The following is a 27,124-nucleotide window of genomic DNA, read 5'->3' as shown; positions in this document are numbered from 1 at the left end:
GAAAAATTATGGCCAACAACAGTGGCAAGCGGGCAATAACAACGGCTTGTCAGTAATAAATGAGAGGCTGAAATAAAATGGGAAAAAATGCTGCTCAGCCGCAACATAAAATAAATGAGTGCTCATTAATTACCGGCACACGCTAATGCGCCCATAAGTATGCTATGCTAAGCGCCTGTAGAGCGAGATCTCAGGAAGGCTCTGCGCTAGTGGTAGCTACGTAATTACATTACATTAAACACGCTGTGGCGCCTATGCATGCGTACTCATTAGAGACACAGCAATAAAAACAACAACAACAGTTGAGCTGGGCTGGCTATCAGCAGCAGCTCTAATAGTGAGCAAATAGAAACTTTTTGTATTTCTCTTTTCTCAGGATGGGGTTTTCGACAATAAATAGCTGAAATGTGCAAATGAGCGAGCATTGAAGGGCATTAAACAAAATGAAAAGTGGCAAACTAACAGAGAAGGGAATGGTATAAAAACAAATAAGATATGGTTTAGTACGGACGGATGGGAATATTAGTTACTCTCACTTTATGGATAGACACTTTGAAATGACTGTAAAAATTTTGGTAAAAAATGTGATGAAGGAATTGGGTACACATTATAAGATGGATTTTTAGTTCGTGTAGGTCCAATATTCGTATTGGGTTACATTATTTCTAGGCTAGGATCTTACCTAACCATACTAATTTCATACCCAAAGAAATTTCTAAGATAACTATAACTACAACTTAAAACCCAGGGTCAACCTCCTAGCTCAAGCATTATCCACTTATTGCAAAGAGTAACCTTTTTCGAAAAAATATATTAAGATTATAAGCTCCATTTGAGTATGACTTTTATTTACAGGAACGTTCGTAAAAAGTTTCTAGATAAAGCGAATATTATGGTGAAGAATCTCTTAAAGAATACTAAGAATTACTCTCTAATAATAAAAGAAACATTTTTTTTTTGAATCTCTATCTTTCACAAGCTCCGAGTCGACTCATTACCGCCTTCCATCTAAACAAGAATACCATATACATATATATAGTATGTATGAATATGAAACTCAGTTGAATGGAAATCGCAAATAACGAAAGTGGAAATATAACTGTAATAAAATGAAATTGTTATTACTAGGAATAACATTAAGCGAAACCAACACACATAAAGGCAAATAAATTAAGAATACAAATATAATCAAAGGCGGCCAGGAAGCGGAAAAAATATTTAGAAGGAAAAGAATAGTGAGAACGACTCGAGCCGACAGGCAAATTACGCCGCTGCATTTCATTAGGGAAATTAAGCACAAGCAGTGGAGCGGGGGAGGGCGGGGCTGCTAGGCGTCCGCCCACCCATGACGCGTGGCAATTTGCGTAAATCCACTCTCCGCACACTACAGCCACTACGCATTTATGTGGCGCACATTAACAGAGGATCAGCGTGAAGCATTTGAGCACTTTGCAGTTTGTTACACACACACACGCGCTTTGAAGACGGAAAAGGCAACAAAGAAATGTGTTAAAGCGGAAATGGAAAGAGCTAACTTCATTTCAGCCAGTTTGTCCGATTGTCAGTCGGCCATTGCTGCCCAGATCCGTCTCACCTCTCAACTAACGCGGCGCTCAGTCAGCGCTTAACAAGCTGCCGCATGTGATGGCCGGATATTAGCGGCAAGTGCGTGTGAATGCCGCAGCACTCAACGGCAGTTTAACAATAATATAGCGCCTTGCAACACCTCCGACGGTAAGCTACCGTTCCCACTTCCTCTTCACCTTTACTTTCCTTTAGAGGAAGCTACATTTCACAACACTATTGTTGCCTTTTGTAAGCTCTAATTTAGCGTTGTTGTTGTTGTAGGGTTTTAATTTGCTTGCCACCCACCCACACACTCATTCAAGGGCTGCCTGACTGGCTGCTTTGCATAAAAGCGAAATAAAAATTGAAATGAACGTCAAGCCAAGATTGCCAGCCATTAGCGTTGATGGCCTTCAACAGTGGCGGCGTTGCTGCTGGTCTCCTGCCGGTCGGCGGTGTAATGGGGCATAGGCGGCGCTGCTAAAAAATTAGATATTTCTTGTGCCTGCTGCTGTTGTTGTTGTTACTGTTGACCGACTGGCTTCACCAAACTGACATTGTTGCTATTGCTCAGGCAATCAAGTGATTGCTATTAGGCCACAGGGTGACAAAGGCACGTTAATGGCGCCAAAACAAAAATAAACAACAGTAACATTAACTGACCGAACAATAGCTGGCAAAAGCAACAAAAACAATGTAGTAATAGTATGCAAACTCAAAGGTAGAGAACGCACTCCTCCGCACTTTCTTGGCTGCTCTCCGATTTTATGTTTTGCAATTTTCACATTTTCATTTTCTCTTTTTTATATTTGCTTTGCTGCAAAATTTACTGTTTGTCTTGCTGTGGTGGGCGTACAAATCGACGCTACAAAAGTGGGCGTGTCTGACACACTCACTATCGCTTTGGCTGTTATTGTTGTTGTTGCTGGGGCGTGAGAAAAAATCGTTCACCGTTACGTAGGTAAAACATTGCTAATGAAGTTGCCTTTTTCGATTGCTCACCTTACGCTTGCTTTCTTCATTTTTTGCATATATTTTTTCTTTGCTTGGCTGTTGTGGTGCGGTGCAGGTGGTTAGTTAATAACCTCAATTAGGGTTGCTGTTGTGCCGCAATTTGTGGCAAGTGTTGACACACTTCTCGATCGTTTCAAATTGGTCGATACCAAAGTAGGTGATAAATGAAAGCTTGTTACTGTGGAGACAAAGTGGAGGTCGGGTTTAAAATAGCAGGGAGAAGTATATTTTTGTAGAAGGAGTAAATCAACTCATGACTAAGAAATTATATTTAATAAATTGCAATAAAAAGTTATGAAAAATAAAAAATAGTTATTTTTATTTTTCCATACCTAAATTTCTCCTTTTAATCTGTAAGCTTGTTTTTCCTTACTACATCTGATTTAGGATTACGAGAAATTCCAGATCTTTATATAGAAAACTCCACAAGAGGTTTCAACGTACTCACCTTTGTCTCTAATAAAGATACATGGAGGACAACCGCTTCTTGTACTAGGACAGGGGCTAAATCTAGATATGAGTAATAAAGTGCTACAAGCTTTCTGAGTATTGGAAGTTATCAAGAGATGTTTTATATCTTCCATCAACAGAAGCTCCGAGTTAATAGCTTTCACTTCTGAAGCAACGTATGCATATATATTGTGGTATTTAGCTCTTTTGAGAGCAGATCATTTTGGAAAGGTGGGTTATGCGAGGAATATTTCGTTGAAACCATTGACTAATTCTTTAGAGATCTCGAGTTCTGGAAACGTATATTCTAATAGCTGTTCTAGATCATAGGTGACAGCATCTCGTCAATTACTTCATTGGGCACCATATCAGGAACGTAAAGAATGATTAGAGGCGGCTGCAACCTTATCAAGTAATCGACAAGAAAATATACATACATACATATTTTTGCGAAACAAACGCTGAGATTAGAATATCATCACATGTTTACCTGTAAAGAAAAAAATTAAAATATCGTGTTAATAATTTGAATATTTCTTATTTAGTATTTTCTTAATCAAAATTAATCATTTAAGACTTGTGTCATTTCTTATTTGAAACATATAACTACACTAGTTTCCAATTCCTTCTTCCTATAAGTACCGCACAGAAAACAATATGGCATACGTAAGTACTCGCTGATTATTAATAGATATGTGAAGCTCTGAACTCACATTAATTAAGCGTTTTCAACCAAACCGCTCCATCTGCACTCATTAACTAACAAGCTAATCCAGGGCTACCAGTGACCTTGACACGAATGTCAGACGCTGCTGATGATTATTTGGGCTTTGAGATCATTAGCGCGGCTTTACAACTCATTTAGGTTGAGTTGTCTTAATGCTAGAATTTAATTAAATGATGAAAATGATTCTCGAACAGTGTATTACAGAAAATGATGCAGACAGAGTTCATGTAGCAAGGGTTGGACACAGAATTCATGAAGTTTATAGAAACTGTAAAACATGTGTTAAACTAAAGTTTAGTTGGTACTCAACAGAGTACCAGTGGATGCTGCCATGTGCCCCAAATAACTTAATTTTCTACTGTTCGCTTTTGTTGTGGCGCTTCCGCTGTAGTCATTTAAATAAAGTCATTTCTAATGACACTATAATTATGCTTGTCGCCTTGGTGCTACACACCCTCCCCCTTGTTATTGTGTAATCTTCAACACCCACGCCTCCAGCAAGTCTCAGCTCCCCAGCTTTCCGCACTCGTTAAAATTACCACAAAATTAATGTCGAAGCTTCCCCAAATCAGCTTTTTTTGACAGTTCACTGCTGTTGAATATGTCATCATATTAAAGCGTGAGCGGAGAGGGTCGGCAATACCGTTACAATAAGTAAGAGCAATTCCCACACTACGTCGTAAAATCGTCACCAAAACTCGCAGCAGCCTGTGGCGCACACTGGTGGGGGGGAAACTGTGACAAAAAAATTATTTATCACTGCAAAATGTGAAGTGTCGGCTTCGTCTTTGCTCAGACTCCGAATCGAATGATTAATTACGGTTAGCATTAGCGTGGCATGAGTTGGAGAGCGTAAGTGAGGTATGCTCCATGCCTTTGTATAGTAATGGAGCTCTGCCTCTGCATAAGCGCCAAAGCTTTAATAAGCATTTTGGAGAGCTTCTACTTAAGCATAAACTTACTTTAATATGCAATGATATCTTTATCGAACTTGCCACAACTTAGTTGGATCTCATAAGCAACTCATCGGTGGCAAGTCCTTTTGAACTCTCCCATTCCAATCAAACTTCATTTCGCACTACAAGCAGCTGGACGCGGTCACACATCAGTAGATTGGGCCGACCGGAACAAAAGTATAATATCATTTATTCCCTCAGCTGTCATTCCAACTAGCAAAAACTGCAGTCGCTGCGAGTTCATTTTCTTTTCATTTGTTTTTTCCTTTCTTTTTCTTGTTTGGCTTTCATTTTCAAGTTGCCGATTTCGCTTCGGACCAACCCCAAACCCATGTATGGTCTTAAATACAAATACATAACAGCATACCCTGCTTCCTTCCTTTCGGGCTAACTAACGTGAGTGTTGCATGCCACAAGCCTGAGCAGCGTTGTGCTACACGCGTGTTGAGGCGCAAAGACATGACAATTGAAACAAAGAAAAGGCGTGGCATGACTATTAATATAAACAAAGTAGCCACGCGAGCGGAGCTGTGCAGTGCAACGCCGCAGCCGAAAAAAGTGGCGAAAGACAAAGCAAATGTATATACAAACGTATACTTTATATAAGAAAGGAAGAATAAGTAGCATCGGCAAGACACGCGAAATCGCAAGCAAGCTTTTTCTACACTCACTCTCACTCCCAGGGCTAGTGTCAGCGGTCAGACTGCAATGATTAATTGTTCCAGGTATGTCAAGCGCGACTGAGACAAACCGGCTGGTCTTCTGGTTCTGCTGCTAGCCGACCGCCTGCTTTTATTTGCACGATTTTCATTTAAGCTTATTTGCCGAAACTCTTTGTACAACGCTTGTCTTCGTGTTTGCTTTGAAGGCGTGCTTTGTTTGCCCCAACAGCCCCAACTCCCGATTTCCTTTATAAGCCTGTCAATGCGGCGACTTGGCCTAATGAGAGTGCTAGGGGAATACACAGAACCAAAAAAATACCAAAATATCATGGCGATAGTGAGCAAGATGAGCTAAATGTCTGTATGTTCGCGTGCGTTTATCTTCGGAAATTTGTTGACATGGCTGATAGCTTATTTTCCATTTTGCTGAATTTTGCTTAAATGTTGCCACTTAGGTGGTATTTAGGTGGAACTAAGCAAATAAATTAACACGAAATGATGAGACGATTGTTTTTTTGCTTAAATTGTTTGTGTGTATTAAAGTGATGGATCCAGGGTTTTATGGCTGCGGTTACCTCATAGCCATGAGTCGGCTTGATTCTTCTTCGTCGTATACCGTACGACTTGGTTCCCATCGTTTTAAATGAAAGAAAAATTGTTAGCTTAATGCCGATTTTATTCGATGCCAATCGTGATGGAATTCCCGATTACAGCAACTTTTTTCGTCTTCGATAATGTGTTTGTAGTGTGATTCGACTTTTGCTATGATAATAATCGGCGATTTCTTTCCAAATTCAGAGATCTGAGAAAAGGAGATTGCTACTGAAGGTCAAAGTTGAAAGCGGAATGACTCGAAGTCCGAGCTAATAATTTTGCTATCTTTTTCTTTATATTGAAATGGTCTCCGAACCCAGGGCTTTGGTATAAAAATTGTTCTATCTAGAGTGCCAGGTGTCAGTTAACTCAAACTTTATTCTAAGGCCATCTCAAATCATTTACGGATTGTTTGATGTTTTCATTCACTAATTCCACTCGTCAAGAAATTTCTTTATATTACCAGTCTTTTTTGTGATAAGTAGCGATTTTTCTAAACTTCCTGGTAAGCTTCCTGGTAAGTAGTAGTCCAACAGGAAGCTTCTTAACTCTATGAGATCAGGGAATAGTTGCAAAAACATTGCTCCCTGCTATAAAAACCTATCATACCTACTAAGAGCGAAATAAAGCTCGTTAAAATTATATTATTACCATCTGAGATGCTCACAATGTCTGAGAATAGCGCGGAGATAGTCAAAAATATTGCATAAAATTTTGTGCCATAAAGATAAGAATGCGCACACGTGCAACACAAACACATATACCTCGAGTACCTCGAGTACCGCGAGCTTGTCTAGCGAGTGCCGTGCGCATTCTGCGAAATCTTCAGCACTGCTAGATAAGAAAGCTTGTGCGCGCAGAAATAAAACGAAAGCGAGCGCAATGACCACAACATCAGCTAAAATACAAGCCACTAAATGTGCGCTTGCAACAAGGTGATGCATTCCGCTTTTTTCCTGTTGTCATTTCGCTTGCGTTCTTGTGTCCTTTGTTGCGCTGCTTTTATCTCGCGCTTGTCGCGCTTTAGCAAGTTCTGCTGAGCTTCACTTTTTTGCGAAACGATGCAGTTTTTTTCCTGTCATACTTGAAATTTCGCGTTTTTGCCTTGCACCTTTAGCTCCCTTTTGCTGCTGTTGCTTCGCTTTACTCCTGTTCTGTTTTGATTGGCTGTGTGATTTTTGTCAACATGCACTTAGTGTCCACGGCCGGTTGGTCTGCTATGCCTGGAGGCATACATTTGTGTGTGTTTGTGCACCTAAATGTTGCAAGCCCGCGTTGTAAGCGCGTTTCGTTACGCGTTCACAACGCAGTGGAATATTCTGTTTTTTTTCAACTTCTTTAGATTTTTTCTTGAATTTGAGTGTTGTTTTGCTTCCATTGCAATTGTTGTTGTTGCTGTTTGTTATCACCGCGATTTAAGCGACAAAAAACGACGCACGTTTTTTCATAGCGCACCACACTTCTATTTCGCTGGCCGCTATGCTCTCTTTATGCCACTTTTTTGCTTTGCGCTTTATTCTCATTCACATTTCAAGGCTGTCCGTTTTATTTATTTATGCGCTTTTTTCCTCGGTCGCGTTCGTAATTTTTGCAATGCGCTTGAATATCATTGTCATTGTTGTGGTTGTGGTTCTTGCTGTCGCTGCTTATGCTGCTCTGGTCATTTATGCCACATGACCATGGACCATGCCACCAGGCCGCTTAGGATGTAATTGTACAAAATTGTTTTCCGCGGCAAGCAGTATCGTTCTCCTGAACTGTTGTTTTTTTACTCCAGCCACACTCTTGGACTCAGCTTCTACTGCGCGGCTATGACTTGGTCGCGGCTTGTTGAAAATGTTGAAATTTTTGACAGACAATGTCATCTTTTTTGTTGCCAATGTTGCCACTACTACACCACCACTGTTGTTGTTGCTCTGTGCTGTGGCAAAAATACCATGATGACAGTTTTTCGTAGGTTATAAATCTTGTTGCAACAACCGCACAACCAACATAAACTGCACAATAAGAACAGCAGCAAAGCAACAACAATAAATGTAGCACAGCAAAAAAGTTGTTCAACGCTGCGGAGTCCATGCTGTGCCCGTTGCAATTTCTTCTTTTTCATGCAGCGTCGTATCTTCGTTTAGTTGCATTGTTGCTTTTTATAGTACCATTGCTGATTGTTATTTTTGTTACTGCTCATTTAGTGTATTGTTGCAGCTACATATTCTTGATAATGATGCGCATAATAAGGCGCTGCAAATGTGTTGTTAGCTGACTGCAATGTTGCTTTATCACTTCGTTGCATTAAAGTTTGCTTGTCGCTGAGCGAGTATGTTGCAAGTGTAATGAGACACAGAGCTCGCCCGGCTCCATGGTGCAGTGGAAACTGCTAGAATGTATAAAATGGGATATGCACTGGAAGAAAAGGTGCTTAAAACGCACAAAAGCTCTACAGGAGTGTAAGTGAAAGCTCAAAAGGATAAGAAGCATAGCACCGTACCAAATTTTTCTAAATATAATGCTGAAAAAGCAAAAAAGCTCTATACGAGTATAAGTGAAAGCTCAGAGGTGATTTCACTCATAGGGTAAGGAAAAATAGAAACCACTGCAACATATTTTGCCGAACTTTACAGAAGAAAAAGCACAAAAGCTCTATAAGAGTATAAGTGAAAGCTCAGGAGGTGATTTCACTCACTAGTTAAAGAAACAAAAAAAGGAACGTAATAATATTTTTCAGAATTTTGCTGTTGAAAAATATTAAAAGCTCTTCAGTAGTATAAGTGTAAGCTCGGGAGGTCATCAGGTCACTCACAAGATAAAAAGCACCGTACTCTATTTTTTCTGAACTTTACAGCCAAAAAGCACGAATGCTCTACAGAAGTATTAGTGAAGAAAAGACGAAAGTTCTCACGGTGTACTTTTAATGAGTTGCTCGAAATTGATTCGCATTCGCTTTGTTTTATGCCATTGTTGTTTCGGACTTGGCAGGAAAAAGCGAAACCGAAAAACCCTAGCGAAAAAAGGCAACAAAGTTGTAGCGATTTCATTAATTTCAGTTATTTTTCGTTTCAAAGTTGCACACACCGAACTCGTTGGAAAAATTCATGAGCGACAGAATAATAATTGCGAACAGCAGTAGCATCAGCAGCAACTTTTTCGCTGCAAAATGACTATGTCAACTAGCATAGTTGTTGTTGCTGCTGTAGATGAAATTGATATGTTGCAGTTGTGGCAAGTGATGCCACTACTGGATTCTTCACTGAAAAAGAGATAAGGTTGTTGCTATTATTTTTGTTGATGTTGGACATTTGCTTGACGCATTCTGCGCATTGCCAAGAAGTGTCAATGAATATTATGTTGTTGCAACTTTAATTTTTTATTTATATTGCGGAATTTATGTTATTCTTCAACCTGCAACAAGCAAAAAAAGTAAAATTAATAATACCAACAATACGGCCACAACACGCTCCCTCTGCTCATTAGTTATGACAACACGTGGCGCATTTTTGTCACCTTTTTGTTGCTGTTAAACAGCAGAAGCGTGCAACATTTTCAGTTGTGGCAAGCAGCGCCTTTGTTGCTGCTGTTCCAAGTGGATTTCGTTTATTAATTTGCTGCCACCTGCAGTTGTAGTTGTTTGCTTCTCCATGATATTCTTGCTTAATATTTAACAACACTTGTTGTTGTTGTTGCTATTTATTATGCAACGCGGCGCAGTGTCGCTAAACTAATATTTACCGAACCTCCAACAGCCGTGGCTTGTTATCAGCACAGGTGACAGGGAAGCCTGAAGAAGAACTGGCAAACAACGGCAACAAAAACTAAATTGAATATGCCTGCGCTGAGAGGCGTAGATTGCTGCAACACAACACACACACGGGCGTATTGTGGCAGGTGTCACTTCCACAGCGCTCAGAAAGCCACTCAAGTGTGTAGGCAGCTTTGCTTGCTCAAGTCTAGCTTGTCTCTCGTTATACCCATGCGCTCTCCAAACAATTTGTTTGCCTCGCTAATATTGTCAAGCACCTTCTTTGCGCCGCTGCCACTGCTACTCATCAACAGCGTCGCCTTATTTTCAATTCAATTTCACTACGATTTTAATTTCAACAATGTCAACTTAGTTTGTTTGAAGTGGCAGCGCCACAAGCAGGCAACGAGGAGCAATTTCCCATGTGTGCTGCTCTTCTTCTTCTTCGTGTATGTGTTGCTGCTGAATTTTAATTAAATTAAAACCAATCACACTACTAAAGCTCTCACTGGCGCATTGGCGTTCCATGCCACAAATCTTATTGGCATGCATATTCTCACGACTAATGAACATTTTTCTACCGAATTTCCAAAATATGTAGATTTTCTTAATAAATTTTCGTCATCAGCACTTTGGGTTTAATTAGAATGTGTTGTCACTCCAATTAGGTCAGCAAACGAGTTCATTAATGGAAAACAAACAGGCCGCACACATACGTAGGTACTCTCGTGTAAAGCCTGGTATGTATGTGTGTAGTTGAAGTAGTGTCTAATAACTTATTATACTTGTGCATTGTGTTGAAAACTAATTAAAATGGATTATCGAAAATCTGTCTATTGTGTATTGTAATCCACTTCAGTTGCCCAGTTGCATTTTTCTTATATAAGAAAAATTAATATTATATAACTGCATTATGTATGCACTTATGAGGCAGTGTGTGCTTAGCTAAATTGCTTTCAATTAACTTATATAATAATACAACTTATGTAATATGGATTAAAGTGATATTTAATATATAGAATAAAATTTACTGAGAAAATTTCAGATTAAGTCACGTTGTCTCGGGCAAAGTATATATTTAATGCAATTTTTTTATTAGAAAATGTATATAAATTTGAATTTCTTGCAATATTTAAAGTGTTGCGTCTTCATAAGAGGTATTTCTATAAAAGCTACTATCTATAAATTGATCAGTTTTTCAATAAAACATCTTTTTTAGAAAAATACTATGTTTGATGAAGAAAGGTTACTGATACCAGAAAGTGGCTTAATGCTTATTATCTAGGCTCGGTGTATCCGAGGCAACATTTTAGAGCATTTTAGAAACAATTCGTTTATAGTTTGACAAAATATTTTTTGATAGATTTTTTCATATTTTTGGCCTATTCACGCCACCACTATGCATTCGTAACTGATGATCTAAACTATGATGACCTCAGAAAATTAAAAAAAAAATAAGCAAACTAATTTTGGAGGATCGTAAAATGAGGTTTTTTTTTGAATAGCTGATACTCTATAGAAACAGGAAACAACCGTCTCGGATAAGGAACCCCAACTTTGATTACGACCACTGCAGCCTCGTTAGAGTAAAGGCTGACATCACCGCCATCCAAGAAATGCGATGGACGGGACAAGGACGGAAGAAGGTGGGTCCTTGTGACAACTATACATACAGCGGCCATATAAATGAGCGCAAATTCGGTGTGGGCTTCGTGGTGGGAAGGAGACTCCGCCGTCGAGTCCTGGCGTTCACTCACTTGGATGAACGTCTAGCCACAATCCGCATCAAAGCGAAGTTCTTCAACATATCACATATTTGTGCCCACTCCCCGACGGAAGAGAAGGACGATGTAATCAAAGATACCTTCTATGATAGCCTAGAACGTATCGTGCTTGGCCATTTCAACGCTAGGGTGGGTAAAGAAGGTCTTTGGCACAGCAGTCGGAAAATTCAGCCTCCACGACGAAAAATCGCTAAACGGCCTGATCGACTTCGCTGGGTCCCGAAATATGGTGGCCTGTAGTACTAGATTCCAGCATTAGAAAATCCATCAAGCTGTCCCTCGATCACTCGCAATCAGATCGATCATGTTGTGATAGATGTACATGACTCCCGTGAACACAAGCAAGGTTCGACATCATTTAAGCTCACAGCGGATCCCACTTGGACAGCTGGAAATGCTGGTCCTTTGTAATGCAAATGACAATACTCCTATCTATAGCTAAAAACGACTCTCACGCATCGGCAAAGCGTTTGGAGTCTGTGGCAAATTTTTTAAGTCAGCTAATATCAATGCCAGCCAGTTCGTTGAGTTCGCCGAAGATATGACTACCGAGACCCTTCGTCCTCAATCTGGCGAAACCTGGACAAAAGTGCCAAGATGATTTCAACTCACCTGGAAATGTATCAACGGAGTTCCTATAGATATTCACGTGATACGATGCCGAAAGCCTATTGTTCTAACTGCCATATTTGAACCCGTGTTAACAAAACTGTTGACATTATTTCTGCTTGGAAATTTCCAGAATGAAGAGGAAAAACTACTCATCTAACTCAGGCATGCCTCATAAATACATTATCTTCACAAGGTCCTCACCAAGTTGTGTGCTCATTTTTTTTCCAGAACATTTCGTCTCTTTTCCAAGAAATTACACGTTTCTCCACAATTCCTTGTGGTTCCACTACAAAAGCAGTAGTCTTCCATAAATTCTCTACAAATAGAAATAGTGCGCACTTTAAATGCACTAAATTAAATCTGAACTTAATTTACACAGGCTCCCAGTGGAGCGCGGAAGTGGTGCACACGCACACAAACACAGCGCGTCAAGTGCACAGCCACACACACGCCTTGAAGTGCATTGCTGCGCTTAGCATTTTTCTCATTTTAGAATTTCCCATTTTCCCCAGCTGCTGCAGTGGCACAATGCAGTGCGCTTGCCACTGATGGCGCGGGGCGGTGGGCCGTTGTTGAAGACGACGCTGGAGCAGCGAGGTGGCTGGCTTTTAGTGACGTTGTCGTTGGCCTCTTCAACAACAATTAAATGAAAATGAAAAGCTAAACGATGAACAAGGCGACGTCACTGCACCAAAGACACAGAGCGGCTATGCAACCATGTGACAGGCAAGGGCCAGTGGGCCATATGTAGAAGGCGAAGCTGCAAAAAAAGGAAAGCTAAAAAGCAAAGTAATAAAGCCAGAATGAAGTGCAGCGGGCCTTGGCGTGTACACAGGAGGCAAAGCAATTTGTCACAAGTTAAATCTATTCATGATGCAACTGCTGCACTGTCAGGCGGCTGGTTGACTCTGTGGCGCGCACAACTGACGGCTGTCTATGCGCCCAAGCTGCACGCCGCGCTGCCTCAATTGCTGTCTGTCTGTCTATCCGCCCGTTCTTTGTGCCATTCTATGCTATACTGCTCAATCTCTCAGTGTGTGTTGTTTTTGTAATTTTGCAGCATGGAAATGCATTTTTGCAGCAGCGCGCCGCATGCGAAGAGAAAAAGTGAAAAAATCCCTCGAAACGAGGAAGGAAAATTTTTGCAACAACTTGAGTTGCTGCTGTGCCACTCCAAGCGCTTCCTGTGTTGCATAAATTGCTTTTTACCATCACCACCACCACTGCCAACGCTGTGGCTTGTTAGCGCTGGGTGGGGGGTTACGTGTGCGACTGTCTGTCTAACTGTTTGTCTGGCAGCCGTAGCAAAAGTGAGTGGCAGCGCATCAGTGTATGTGCGCATGCGCGTGCAGCAGCAGCGCTCATTGACTAACTAATGCGTTCCACACGCGTCACTCTAACGGTACTGTAAAACTGGAGCCAAGTTCAGCAGGCCGCCATGAATGTGTGGCAGTAAATGCGACGCTGCAGCCGCGCCGTGCAACATGGGATGCGATGGAAAAAGTGATGGAAGTAAAACGGAAAACTGTCGAGTGTGCATAAAAACCTTGCCACAATGCTTCGTGTTGCAAGTAATGTGTAGAAAATCGCAAGAAGAAACTGTAACAAAGGCAGAAGACGCAAGGAGAGAGTGTCGGCCATGCCGCAAGTGAAGTGCCATATTTTGCTTTCTTTGCCATGCACCGGCGCTGGCTTTCAATAAACGCGCAAACACACACAGAGAGATGCGTGCCACAGCAAATAAAAACAAAAAACTGTTACAAGGTGAAGCAGCTACGCGACAGCTGAGCAGACACAAAGGCGTTCGGGCGACATTGCGTAGGTGGCACAGACACCAGTACACTGGCAACGGTGTGGCAAGTGCATATTGTACTGAAAACAGCAACAACAACAACAATTGCATATACACAAGTGAATGCGTAAGCACAATGCCAGGCGTTTGAGACAGCCACGACGCACATCTGTGGCATGTGGCAACATTGTGCGTGTGTGTGTGTGTGCTGCGTGCTTTTGAGAAAGTGCTATTCGGCAAAGTAGCAAATTATGGCACAACAGCGTTGTAAATGGCAGACGCAGCAATGCCACACGCACATGAATATGTAAATGAATTGTTGCAAGTGGCACAAATAGCGTCAATGGTGTTAATGGGATTAAATAGCTGCCACAGCAGGTTGACTTAAATACAAGCTGTCGCCTTTATTAAAGCAACAACAACAACACATGCATGCATGTTGCAACAATATGTGGCATGTGACCCTCACCAGTAACCTTCGTTATTTAATAACTTACCGAAAGTGCCACCAAAATGTTTTTAAAAAGCCATAAAGCGCATATCAATAGCCCTTTCATGCCGGCGGCTAAGTGGATGACACAATTTATGCGCCGGCCGGTGGGCGCGCTGATGTTTGCCAACTTTTCGACCACAAGAACTTTTGTGGCATGCAATGCACTCACTTGCAACACATAAGAGCCGGCACTATAACTGTTTGTGGCTCATGTGGCAGCATATATGTATATATATATATACACACAAGGAAATACATGCCACATATTGTGTACACTGCGTCTGTGCATACAAAAATTCATTTCAACGCAATTCCAGCGAATGCAGTTTGTTTAACGCTCACAGTGTGGCAGGTTGGCAGGGGTAACGGTGAAGGATGTTGCGTTAAATTAAAAGAGAATCAACATTTTTTTCCACATCAAAAGGTGACCTTCGCAAAAAATCAGTGTGCATAGTATACTACAACGTACGTGCAAAACATGCGCGTGGCAGCCACATACATGCACCGAAGAGTCACATTTGAAAAGAGTTCGGAATTTAAAGCATTTACGGCAATATTTTTGCACATTTTTTATTGATATATGTACATATGTGTATATGACTTTGTACCCTTGCAGCCCCAACGGATTGCTTGTGGCACGTTTGCGGCGCACAACGAATCAATTAAAGTTGCATTCAAAAAGTTTCAGCGCACATATACTTCTACATATATAGCAGATTGTAGAATCTCTTCTCTATGCATGCAACACACTCCTTCGCTCACTCTTTCGCCACGCACGCCTGTCATTTATCAAAGTTTGGTAAGCTTTGATGCAAACATTGCGCACTTGACTGTTAAACAAATGCAAAAACAAAAAAAAAAATGATTTTCTAAAACCTTGGACGCCATAATAGCAGAGTTTGTAGAAAAACTGGGAACCAAAATCGCCTGCAAAAAGCCACTGCAGTTGTGTTTGGGCCAGAAAAGACAGAGTTTCCGTTTTTCGAAGCCTACTTTCAGAGTTGTGCGCAAAGCAAAGTGTGAATGAAAATCAATAAAAAATTAACTTTTTCAACCTTTGTCCCTGGGTGTTTGTTTTACAGCGAGAAATGTGCAAAAAAGTCGTCAAAGTGTAGTCAAACATAGACACATTCGGCGAGCTGATGAACGTTTGCTCAATGTTGCACTTGTTTGTGGCATATTCGATTCTGTCACAGAAGTTTTAATGAAAAGGTGTGCTGTAAAAAAAAAAAAAAATATAAAAAGTTTCAAAAGCGTTAAAGGCCTTTGAGTTTGTGGTCAATGAAACTGTGTAGTAATTTGAAGTGACAGATAGAGCTTTGTGCTTTTATTCACAATGCTTACACGTGTATTTTATTGGAGTTTACAATTCTTTGATTGAGACCTGTTAGTGTTTTTAGCGGAAGGGGTGAAGTTCATTTGAAAATGCGCACAAAATTTTCTTCTATTTGGAAGTTGTAGCAACTGACCTTTTGTATTTTCTTATTTGCACAAAATGAAAGCTTTGGGTTTAGAGTAATATATCTAAACCATAAAAATATTGCTCCTGCAATCCAATATCGGAAAAGCAGTAAACTTATCTTTGAGTTTGTTTCAATTGAATCTGTGAGAGTCTTCTTCTTAACTGGCGTAGAAACCGCTTACGCGGTTATAGCCGAGTCCACAACAGTGCGCCACGCATCTCTCCTTTTGGCGGTTTGGCGCCAATTGGTAATACCAAGTGAAGACAGGTCCTTCTCCACCTGGTCCTTCCACCGGAGTGGAGGTCTCCCTCTTCCTCGGCTTCCACCAGCGGGTACTGCATCGAAAACTTTCAGAGCTGGGGCACTTTCATCCATTCGAACAACATGACCCAGCCAGCGTAGCCGCTGTCTTTTTATTCGCTGGACTATGTCTATGTCGTCGAACAACACATACAGCTCATCATTCCATCTTCTGCGGTATTCGCCGTTGCCAATGTTTAAGGGACCGTAAATCTTCCGCAAAACCTTTCTCTCGAAAACTCCTAGTGCCGTCTCATCGGATGTTGACACCGTCCACGCTTCTGCACCATAAAGTAGGACGGGAATGATGAGGGACTTGTAGAGTTTAGTTTTTGTTCGTCGAGAGAGGACTTTACTTTTCAATTGCCTACTCAGTCCATAGTAGCACCTGTTGGCAAGAGTGATTCTGCGTTGGATTTCAAGGCTGACATTATTATCGGTGTTAATGTTGGTTCCTAGGTATACGAAATTATCTACAACTTCAAAGTTATGACTGTCAACAGTGACGTGGGAGCCAAGACGCGAATGCGCTGACTGTTTGTTTGATGACAGGAGATATTTCGTCTTGTCCTCGTTCACCACCATCTGTGAGAGTGCATCAATTAAATCTGCATCGAAGGAAAAACAGACTCGAGATATTTTCGACAAGCGGATAAGATATAGCTTTCGTGCCTCTACATCCGAAAACAACACTCGAAAGCAACAATTCATCAATGTTAAAGGTAGTTCGAAGTGAGCATTTTGCTCTTAGAATGGATCAGGATAGCAACAAAGTAACAATTTTCCAAAGTGGCCTCTCTGAGAGTTTGAAAAAAGTGTCTCCGAGAGCTTTTCGTACTTTTGACCGTTGCCGATGACAAACGAAGATTGATGAAACGATTTCTATGACTACATCGATATTGCTCAGTCATAGAATGTCTAGCTACAAATATCTTGATTTATCACCCTTCCCTACAATGGAAGGCTCTTTTGGTTTAAGGCTTGGCTTAAATTTAAACTTGAAATCAACCAGGTGAGCTTACGTACATTATTTAGAGGATTTATTATCGTAAAACCTAATCGGGTTCCATTGGATAGAACAGTATATTTCCTGGTTACTTTTTGCCGCCTTACAGACGTACCATTGAGAACTCTTAGTTTCAAAACGCATTATTCAGAGAGTGATTGCTGATATTAAAAACGATTAATTTGAAAAATTCAGTGAATATCAGATAAATTAAATGTTTCTTTTCTAGAGCTGAAAAGTGGAACACCTGTTGACGACACTGATGTGACGAAACGTTTAATATGTAAATAAAAAATCTGAAAGTGGCAAATTGATGAGCAACATAACTGTTCCAAGCAATCAAGAAGCGAAAAATATGATTTCATAAATAAAAATAATCACAAAAGAACGAAAATCGCACATTTTTGGCGTTTTAATTTCATAATTTGTCATGGATGGAGTTTAGTGACTCCCAGCAAGGCAAGGTGCATACAACTGAAACGATTCAAGCGCTAAATTGGAAAAAGTACGCTGCATAGCTGTGGGCATATTTCTGCAAAGAATTTACGCGTTACGTGAACCGAAGTGGAGTGGAACTAGCGTACCTCCACAGCCTGTATGTGCACCTTTGCCGCCAACAACGCATTGCGTGGTCCGGTCCAGTGCGCTGGGATGCCAACGCGCCCGGGCCGGCGTTCGCCTGACAGCGCCTGTAATTGATCCGTACAAACTGTCAGTCTAATTAACATGACAACATTGTGAGTGACGAAGGTCCTGCGACACACGCATCCGTCGCACACACAAACATTTCAACGTGTATGTGAGTGTCCGAAAGTGTGCGTGAGGGTCCGCATTTTAAAAGCGCTTGTCGTGGCTTCGCAAGTGGAGTTTCAACACAAGTATTTTGCGGCCACTTTGCGCCACATTTCAGCGTTCGAGTGAGTGGAATTATTGGGCGATTTTTTGTTGTTTCGTTTTTTTTTATTTGGTTCATGCAACATATTCTTTTGTGTATTTTCTTATTTCTCTCGTATGTTCAACTACTTATGTCGCTTCAGCTTTTTTAAGCTTTTGGGCTTGCAGCTTTTCAGCCAGTTTCAGTTGTCATTTAATGTGCTTAATGTCATTATTATAAGATTCTTAAAGGTAAGTTGGGACACAACACTCTCATATATATCTGCATATGTGATTACCGCGCTGCGAAGCTTACTGTTGTGTCTTAAAGCTGGCAACATCGGCGTGATTAATTGGATTGTTGCGCTAACATCCTTGGATGTATGGAGGTTTGCGCGCCTGCTGCGCACTTTCTTATATGATAATATATCTGCATGGATTTACATATTACATATAAACTCCTCAACTGCTGTTTCGGCCAGTCTTCGCTGAGATTTTTTTCATATTTTTGCACTTCGCTGAGTGGCATTTTAACGCATTTGCCTTAATTTCTGTCCATTTAAATTTCACCACAAATTTTCTACATACCCTCGCTGTCTGCCGGCTGTTGTTGTATAATGTGGCTATCAGGCAGGCTTATTTTAATATGTGTTACAAAGTAATTTCTTTCTTTAAAATGTAACTGACATTAATCCGTGACGCGTGTCTGGCAAACAGCGTTGGCAACAAATATGAAATTTAATTCCATGTCTACAAGCACATGGCTTACATATACATACATACAATATACATATGGAAGTAGGAATTTTATGCTCAAAAGCTTTTGTTGTGAGAAAAAGCGGAAGATGCTTCTGAGTTATTACGCTTAAATAGGAATGTAATAGGATTTTGACTCACCTGATAACATATTCTGTCCTTTAGGCAATCGTCGTTCTCAGGAACATACTGCAAAGAGAGACGGATATTTGAAAAATTAAAATCTAAGCACGTGCAATATTAAGAGATATTTTCTATCATTATTTCTTTATTTTTTTCTTTTTAAATTTTCTAAGACATTGGCTGTTGTATTTAACTTATTAGATCGTTATTAGAACATACAAGCTGTTACGTACTTATGGCAGTTTCTTAAAATATTGCGAGTTAAAGCAACAACAGATGTTCGAACTCATCCCAAGAAGAGTACGTTTATGCTTTTAGTGAGTTGAAACCTTGAATCATTAATCTAGATTAGATTATGTTAGGTTCTATGGATAATCCCGATAATTGGGATACTCTCTTTGAGACAAGACTTTTTCGAAACCAGGAGACTTATCTAGTTGGACCTCATTAAACAGCAAAGCGTCTTCCATCGATGGCAAATCTCCTAATTGGCCGTAGATGTGGGATCCAAGATGTTTTAGTCCTGATCTCGCAAAGCCATAACAGTCCAGAAGGAAGATTTTAATATTCCTTACAAACTACTCTTATAACCGGCTTTCGGTAATGTTTTTAGCCTTTTCAAGTGGACGTCGATTGTATAAAACCAGTTAAAACCCCACAACCAGAAAAGGCGAAACCTTGATGAAAGTGAAGAGGTCTTTGGCGATTTTCCTCCGTCGAATGTGTAAATGTTAGCAGTACACTAAAGCTCGTTGACTGAAATATCAGACACTTAATCAACATTAGTTTTGTGAATAACAGTTCTAGGTATACGTTCAAACTTAAAAAAAAAAACTTGAGCATATATACCTGCACATTACCCAACTTGAGATGACCCGCCTGAGAGTGAATTCAATATGGTCCCTTTGCGGCTAGTACGCTACACAAAGGTTGTAGAAAGAGTTGAGAAGTCGCCAAAGTGCTGATAGTCGATCTGACATGTTTCTTCCTTATATTGTGTTCTGGCGCACACACAAAAGCATATGCCAGCAGTGAGTGATCAGCGGACGACACAATGGATTGGCCGTTCAACGCTTCGTCGCATTGCGTTTTGTCCTCGCAGAAAAAAACCAAAAGCGCACAACAAAAAGCCGACGAACAATAACAAAAGCAATTGCAGCGCTATTGTCGCTTCATCAACTTTTTTGTTGTCGTTGTTGTTTTTTAGGTTTTGTCAGCCAAACTTACATTTCCGTTGCTGGATTGGCTTTACCGGTAGGCTACTGGCTTCTTTGCTCGACTGCTTGCCGGCTGCTCGTTTGCATCTCGTCAGCTCAATTGTTGCATTGTTTTAGCCATTTTTATGTCAGCCACAAACCCAAACACACACATACAATGACAATAAGCGCTAGTGCTGCCACTGCCAGTTGTATGGTCAACACACACACACGCTCGCTGCCCCAGTCGCTCTGCGGCCGCTGGTTTGACTTTGTTGGTCAGTGCTTTGCTCAACGTTCAACTATTCAAATTGGACACTAAATGTGTCAGAGGAACTCTCTTAATTGTGTGATTGATTGATTTATGGTGAACAGGTTACTTCCCTGCCAAGCCAGGCCAAGCCAAGCGGTGAACAACGGCCAAGTGAACAACATCCTTGTTGGCCATTGTGCGCCCAAAGCGGCGGTGTTGTTGCACGTATGTGTATTATTTGCATGTGGCACTTGAGTATGGCTATATATTCAAAGCCTTTTGCTGGATTTTGTTGAGAAATTTTTTATCTCTTTGCGATTACCCACATTTTCTTCGCAAACGGTAGCAAATCTTTTGGTCGGTCAGCTGGCAGTAAAAGCGCCGAATTGCAATTAGTTTTGCAATTAACAAGCTCATGGATCCTCGAATTGATTTGAGCATATAGGAGAATATCTTGGATGAAAGGATTTCTACTGATAGTTTGTAAATAAATCTTCTTTGAGTGTGAGTTTTGTGTATATCTTCCGAGTTTCAGAAGAAAACTTTTGCACTACTGAAACAACAACAACATATGCTGTCTTCTACTCACTTTTTGAATGAAATACGTGAATATATTTTTTAAATATTTTTTATTAAAAATTTAGAGTCAATCTTTAAAAAATGTTTCTTTTAAAGTTACATATATTCAAGCCCCATACTAAACCAAACAAAAAAATACAAAATAAATAAAGTTTTCCCTTTATCGAAAGCAATTTATCCACTGTAGTCCAGCTCAAAATTTAATTTTTATTTCTTTTACGCGAAATAACGAAAGCAAATTATTGGAAATCTTTACAAATCCCGCCGTGGCAGGCACAAATCGCCTGTGAAGCATCGAAAGTTTAAGCAAAAATAAACGAACAAACACGAAAACATGACACCGCTACAAAATTGCTTCTTCCTAATCCCCAACGTCGGCGGCAGTGTGACTTGACTTGATTCCCTTTTGCAGAACGTTGAGCAGCGACCACACACTTGAAAAGCGCCGCCTACACGGTCCCGCAACACCCGATTGCGCTGAATGAAGCTGCGGAACTGCTGCCACCGGCCAGCTACAGCTCCCGCATGCCTGAATAGCGGCCGCGACTTCACGAGCTCGAGTATAAAAGTGAGCTGTGTCCAAATTAACTTCATGCTGAAACTTCTAATACGCCATACAATGTTGCCACATCCGCCAATGTTGTTGTTGTTAGGGCCAGGCCAGTTTTAGCTTTCTTCGCATTCCTCCTGTTCCTTCGCAACTTTTTTCTTCGTCGCTATGTTTGTGTTTTATTCAACAGCTGCCACATAAAGTGCGCTTTTGTGGCTGCCACTTTGCTATTCCTATTGTGCTTGTTGTTATTGTTGTTGTTTGTGTTATTATAGCCGCGGCTGGCTGGCCTTTTCATGGCTTAATCAAATTTCGTCCTAAAAGGCAAGCCAAAGTCGGGCAGGTCGTCCGGCCGATAGGCAGGCAGGCAGTCAGGCAATCGTTAGCCAGTCAATCCGCGACCGCATGAATTGAATTTCGTCGCCAGCATCCAGCAACAAAAATGCTGTGCCAGCAAAAACAAACCACCAGCGACGCCAGCATGGCGAGCGACCAGCAGCCGCCAGCCCAAAAATGTGCCAGTTCGCATTTTTCGGCTTTATTCCAAACGTGCGCATCCGACATCCGCCTACCCCAGCGCCTTGCAAAGTATATGCCATCGCGGTTGCAGCCTCACACCCGTACACGCTCGTGGCATATGTACCCCCCACCGCTCGGTACATGATGGCGCTCACACGCCCCTCTATTCAGCCGTCAGATATTATTTTGATTTATTTCGTTGATTGATTTTTCGTCGATTCCCGTTTTTATTTCGTCGCTTTACTTCCTTTTTCACTTTCAATGACTCTGATTTACTCTCCTTTTTTTCTATTTTTAAGAGGCTTCCACTTTGGGCGCTCTATTTATTTAGCAGGAAGTGTTCTACATCGTCGTCCATATGTATTTCTGTGTAAATATGTTTGTGTATTCGACGTTGATGGAATTGGATTTTTGATTTTCAATAACAGCGCTTACAAAAATAATAACAACTTCGACAACAATTTAGACGCGATTTGTGTGTTTTATATGGCAGTTACATACAAAAACAACAACAGCACACAACCAGACCCATATATGTATATATAAATAAGTTATCGATTGTGCCCCACTCATCAGCCCCCTATGGCTTGCCGGCTGTATTAATGCTTTATTAGAGTCTGTTATTATTTTGATTGTTTTGTGGCGCTTTTCGTATGTCTGGCTTGTGGGTGAAATGAGACTGTGGCATATGTATTGCTGGGTATGTCGTTGAGTGGCGATATGGTAATTGATGTGCACAGCTTTTGTCGCCTCGTTCTAATCAAATTATTCGAAAGACGCTCCATGCTTTTCTATGATTATAAATATGTCAGGGAATTCCCACAGCGCAGAGATTCAATTAATAGATATTTATATTTGAAGAAAAATATATGATGTACATACGTATGTAGAAGAAGTGAATTTGAGTTGGAGGAAATGTCTACATACTTTTGTCCATCCGACAAAAAATAATTTCATAATATTAATAATTGTTGATCCTATAAAGAAACCGTAGCAAATTCGAAGTGGTTCCTTCAATATCTGATCCAAAGGGTTCTTGCATATACTTTAATCTCTTGCTGTGATAGATCTGAATTGCTTTTGCATAGTACCAATATGTGTCGAATGTATGTATTTACGAGTACAAATAGACATCTTAAAACCAAAAAATCTTACATCATTACGAGAATAAACTTGAAACTATTTTCTCGCATATTTGCTGACTTATTTTCGTGTTCCAAAAAATAAGAGCCCTTAACACAAATTTTCATGAAAAGAAACCCTAAACGAGAATATGTTAAACTCTTAACCCAGAAGCACATCCACACTCACATTTAAATAAGTATTCATATAAGTATGTGGAGACGCTTCTAAAAGTGAAACGAAATTCTAAATTTAGCAGCAACAAGCGTCCCAATATTTCGTACAACTCATAATGGCATGTAAATTTGTTCCAAGGCAAACATTTTCATGTAAAATGAGCGAAAGAAAATAAAACGACATTGAGCTCAAAAAATACCAAAAATGAAACAACAACGAAATTCTAAAACGCGTGACATATCGACGGAGCAGCAACGAGCCACCCACTGCCGCACCAAGTATTCATCATGCACACACTGACAGACATATGATTGCCGGCCACTTAACTGTACTTTTGGGCAACCCAGCAACGAGGTGAGTTCATGCCACATTGCCTTGTGGCAGAGCAGCAGAGCAGAGCTAGCTATAAATTTGCGCTGCATTTGCGCTCCATTTCATTAACAATTTAGCAGCATCCACTTCTATACGCTCCACAAATGCATGTGTGTATGTGCAACCCTGCCTCTCCCCCTCCTTTAAAATGTATGTGGGAAATCATGTCACTCTGCCCCATTTGTACTCCCTACAACATGATGACAATTGTAGTGCAGCAAAAACAAAAAAAAATAATAGAGATAAAAAACAACAACAGCGAAACTAACGTAAGATAAGTTGTGCGCCATTGTTGCGCCCCGCTATTTGCAGCAAATGTACCACAGCCAGCGGTAGGCTATATGCAACACACACAGCAACAATCATATGTGTCTGCATCCAAGCAAAGGGGGAAAACTTAATATGTATACAAAAATAATAAATAACGACAAAACAACTTAAAAGTGCTGCGCCTCCTCCTCAGCTGCTGCCGCGTCGTTGTGGCAGTTACCAACAATATGGTTGTCAACATTGCTGTTGTTCTTAGCGTCGGCTGCGCGCATATATTAACCCCAATTTACGCGCTGCCGCGTCGCATAGCAGCCTACATACATGTATACATATATGTGTGTTGCTTTTGTTTTCGTTGCTGCTTTGCATATGGCAGGGCAGCATTGCCTGTTCCACCTACGGCGACGCGCTCCCTAGAAATTGTCCCAAAATGTTGAAGTGGCATCCACAAGTGCACTTTTGCGCGCATATGTTTGTGTGTGTGTGTGGGTATAGTATACCGTACATTTGCATGTCTCTTTCGAGAAGTGGCTGCTTGAACATATGTATGAGGCACTCGGTTCGTTGATAGGGAGGAAAAAGTTTCAAGGCAGGCAACTGAAGTTCTTAAGAATTTTTTATCGCACTTTTTGGTCTTTCATAATTTTAAAAGTTGCTTGAATTTCATAAGTAATCTACAACATTTGATAATATGCTTTGGATAAAATGTGGAGAGAGGGGTGGTTAAGTTCAGATTTGAAATTTGAAATATTAATTGAAATGAGGATATTTTATTTTACTTTTAGAGTCTGTGGCGCCATCTGCTTACTTATTTTTATTTCTTTCAAAAGAGTGCTAAATATAAAATATCGAAGGTCTCTGAGCATTCTCACAACTTGCTTGCGACGATTAACGATCAAAGTGTACCGAATATATTCATATTTGAAGCGCTTTACGGAAAGCATCGTTGAAAATTCCTTTTCAATTTCAACATACTATATGCGAACAAACTTATATAGAATACCCTCTTAGTAAAAAATCTCATAAGATCTGGTCGAAATTGGTCGTTCCTATGATAGATGATGAGGTCCAACGTTATATCCTTGTAGATTCGTTTAGTTTTAGTTATTAAATCATCTAAAACCTTTCAGAGAGCTTGATTTTAAAGATGTCTCACAGCATAAAACAATTGTTTTGCCGAATTTTCGCAAATAGCAAATAGAACAACAACTGGTATAAATTACAGAGATAAGCATAATTAAAATGTGACAAGGCAAGCAGTTATACCACTTTAATGAAGAATTCACATACTCTCTTTTATTAAAATCAATTGAATTGTTTGTTAAAAGAACTCGAAAGTAGCGAGCGGAAAAGTGGCGAATCGAATATGACATTTCTAACTTCTTTTAATCTTTATTTTACAGCTAATTGAAGGAGATACTCATATATATCTGATAAAAATCAAACAACTGAGATCTTGTAGAACCAAATATTCTAATGACTTGTTAGACCTGAGTTACTTAACCTACAACTAGTTCACTTCTCCCCGTAGGTTTCACTCGTATATACTAAATATAAGCTCGGTAAACCACTTTAAGAATAGAAGAAGAAGCCAACAACTTTTACTTGAGAGCATAAAAAGTGCATGAGCAGTAGAAAAGTGAAGCATGAAAGAGAAATATTTATTAGCTAAGCGCAAAGTGGAAACCGCAAATGAAAATGAAGATGTTGCAGCAACACCGACACACTCAAAGGCCACAGCAGCCGCAAAACAGCTGCAGCAGCAATGAAATCAAAAACAATAACAATAATAATAACAATTTGTGTGTGTAGTGCAGCAGCAGCAACAACAATACAATTAAGCACCGAGCAGAGTCTAATGAGCAGCGAGCAGCACAACTCGACAGCGGAAGCTTTATGAGGCATGCATCAGCTGATATACTGCCTTGGCAGCCGAGGAGCGAGAGCTGTGTTGCAAGCTACAGTGCTAGCATGTAGAGTGTGAGTGTGTGTGCCAGCAAACAATTGCAATGGCGATATGTGTGTAGAATGTCTGGCATTTCATCAGTTGTATAGCCAACACTTGGGACTTGGGAACGAACCAGAGCTGCATGAATGCCACAGCGGCGAGGAGCGAGGCGGCAACTACTCAAATGCTGTGCTTTCCAGCTTGAACATTTTGTAAGAATTTCATGTTTATTTATCACTGCTTATTTTGCTTTAATTTTTTGCTTTCATTTCTATGGCAGTCTTATTTACACTGCTGCTGTTGATTAAGTTTAAGCTTGAGCGAATTATTTAATTAAGACGTTGAGTAGTTGGCTCTCAGAAGGCGGTAATGGTTTTCTGAATTAAATTGTTAGATTTTATTACATAATTTCTTAAGATTTAAGCAATAATAGAATATATTTAAATGTCAAGATTTCAATATATTCTTGAAATAGATTGTAACGAGCGAATGGAATGAGTTTGTAAAACATTGTAGTTGACTTTCCCATAGACCATACTGCAAATATTGTAGGAGACCCTGAAAAAGATATGGGTAAATCTATGATATCTTATATAAGGATTTGTGTTTAAAAATGCTGAGTAATACTTTAGAAAAGACAGCGAACTCAACTTTAGCTCTCAGATCACAGCTGACCAACCTTGGCTACAACTGATACCATCGACTGAATAATGATTTCAGAAGAAAATGACGATGAACAGTTGGTTCGATGAAGCATTAATCCTCTATTCTCAAAAGAATTGTGAGTGATTCTCTGAGGATTATTGTAACGAAAATTAATCCAGAATCCATATCCATCCCTTTCCACCAGAAGCTTTGTCTTCATTTTAGCGATTCTGAGTCGAAGCTAGATATCATAAAGAACAAATCAAAACCTTTAAACTTTACCCATATTTAACTCAGAACCTCCGAACCTCCACTTGCTTTTAGCATTTTAGCTCAGCCGAACTAAATTCACAACTATCTTGAGTTGATAGCTCAAAGCTTGACGGCAGATTTTCAACAGTTACTCCCTAATTTACCTCGACTCGGCTTTAATTTCAGAAATTTACCGACGTCACTCTGCTTTATTTATCTACTCACTTCCATGCAGAGGACAGCGCAGAGACGCTTACTGCGCCTGCCCACTTCTAATGAACTGGCTGCTGGAGGTTGAACCAAAAATGTTGCACAACTGTCGTCACAAGGTAAGAGA

The 27,124-nt window shown here is 40.3% G+C and overlaps 1 protein-coding gene across 1 annotated transcript in view; it reads right to left on the bottom strand.

The window, feature by feature from the left end:
- Positions 1-27,124, bottom strand: part of LOC105215363 (uncharacterized) — a 109,151-nt gene that overhangs the window by 59,850 nt on the left and 22,177 nt on the right. The window contains exon 3 of the mRNA XM_011189229.3: positions 18,923-18,970. Coding sequence (XP_011187531.1) covers positions 18,923-18,970 — 48 coding nt within the window. The remainder of the gene's footprint in view (positions 1-18,922; positions 18,971-27,124) is intronic.

This window comes from Zeugodacus cucurbitae, chromosome 5 (genome assembly GCF_028554725.1).
Source record: "Zeugodacus cucurbitae isolate PBARC_wt_2022May chromosome 5, idZeuCucr1.2, whole genome shotgun sequence".
Taxonomy (NCBI): domain Eukaryota; kingdom Metazoa; phylum Arthropoda; class Insecta; order Diptera; family Tephritidae; genus Zeugodacus; species Zeugodacus cucurbitae.
This window is presented reverse-complemented; position numbering and strand designations above follow the sequence as displayed.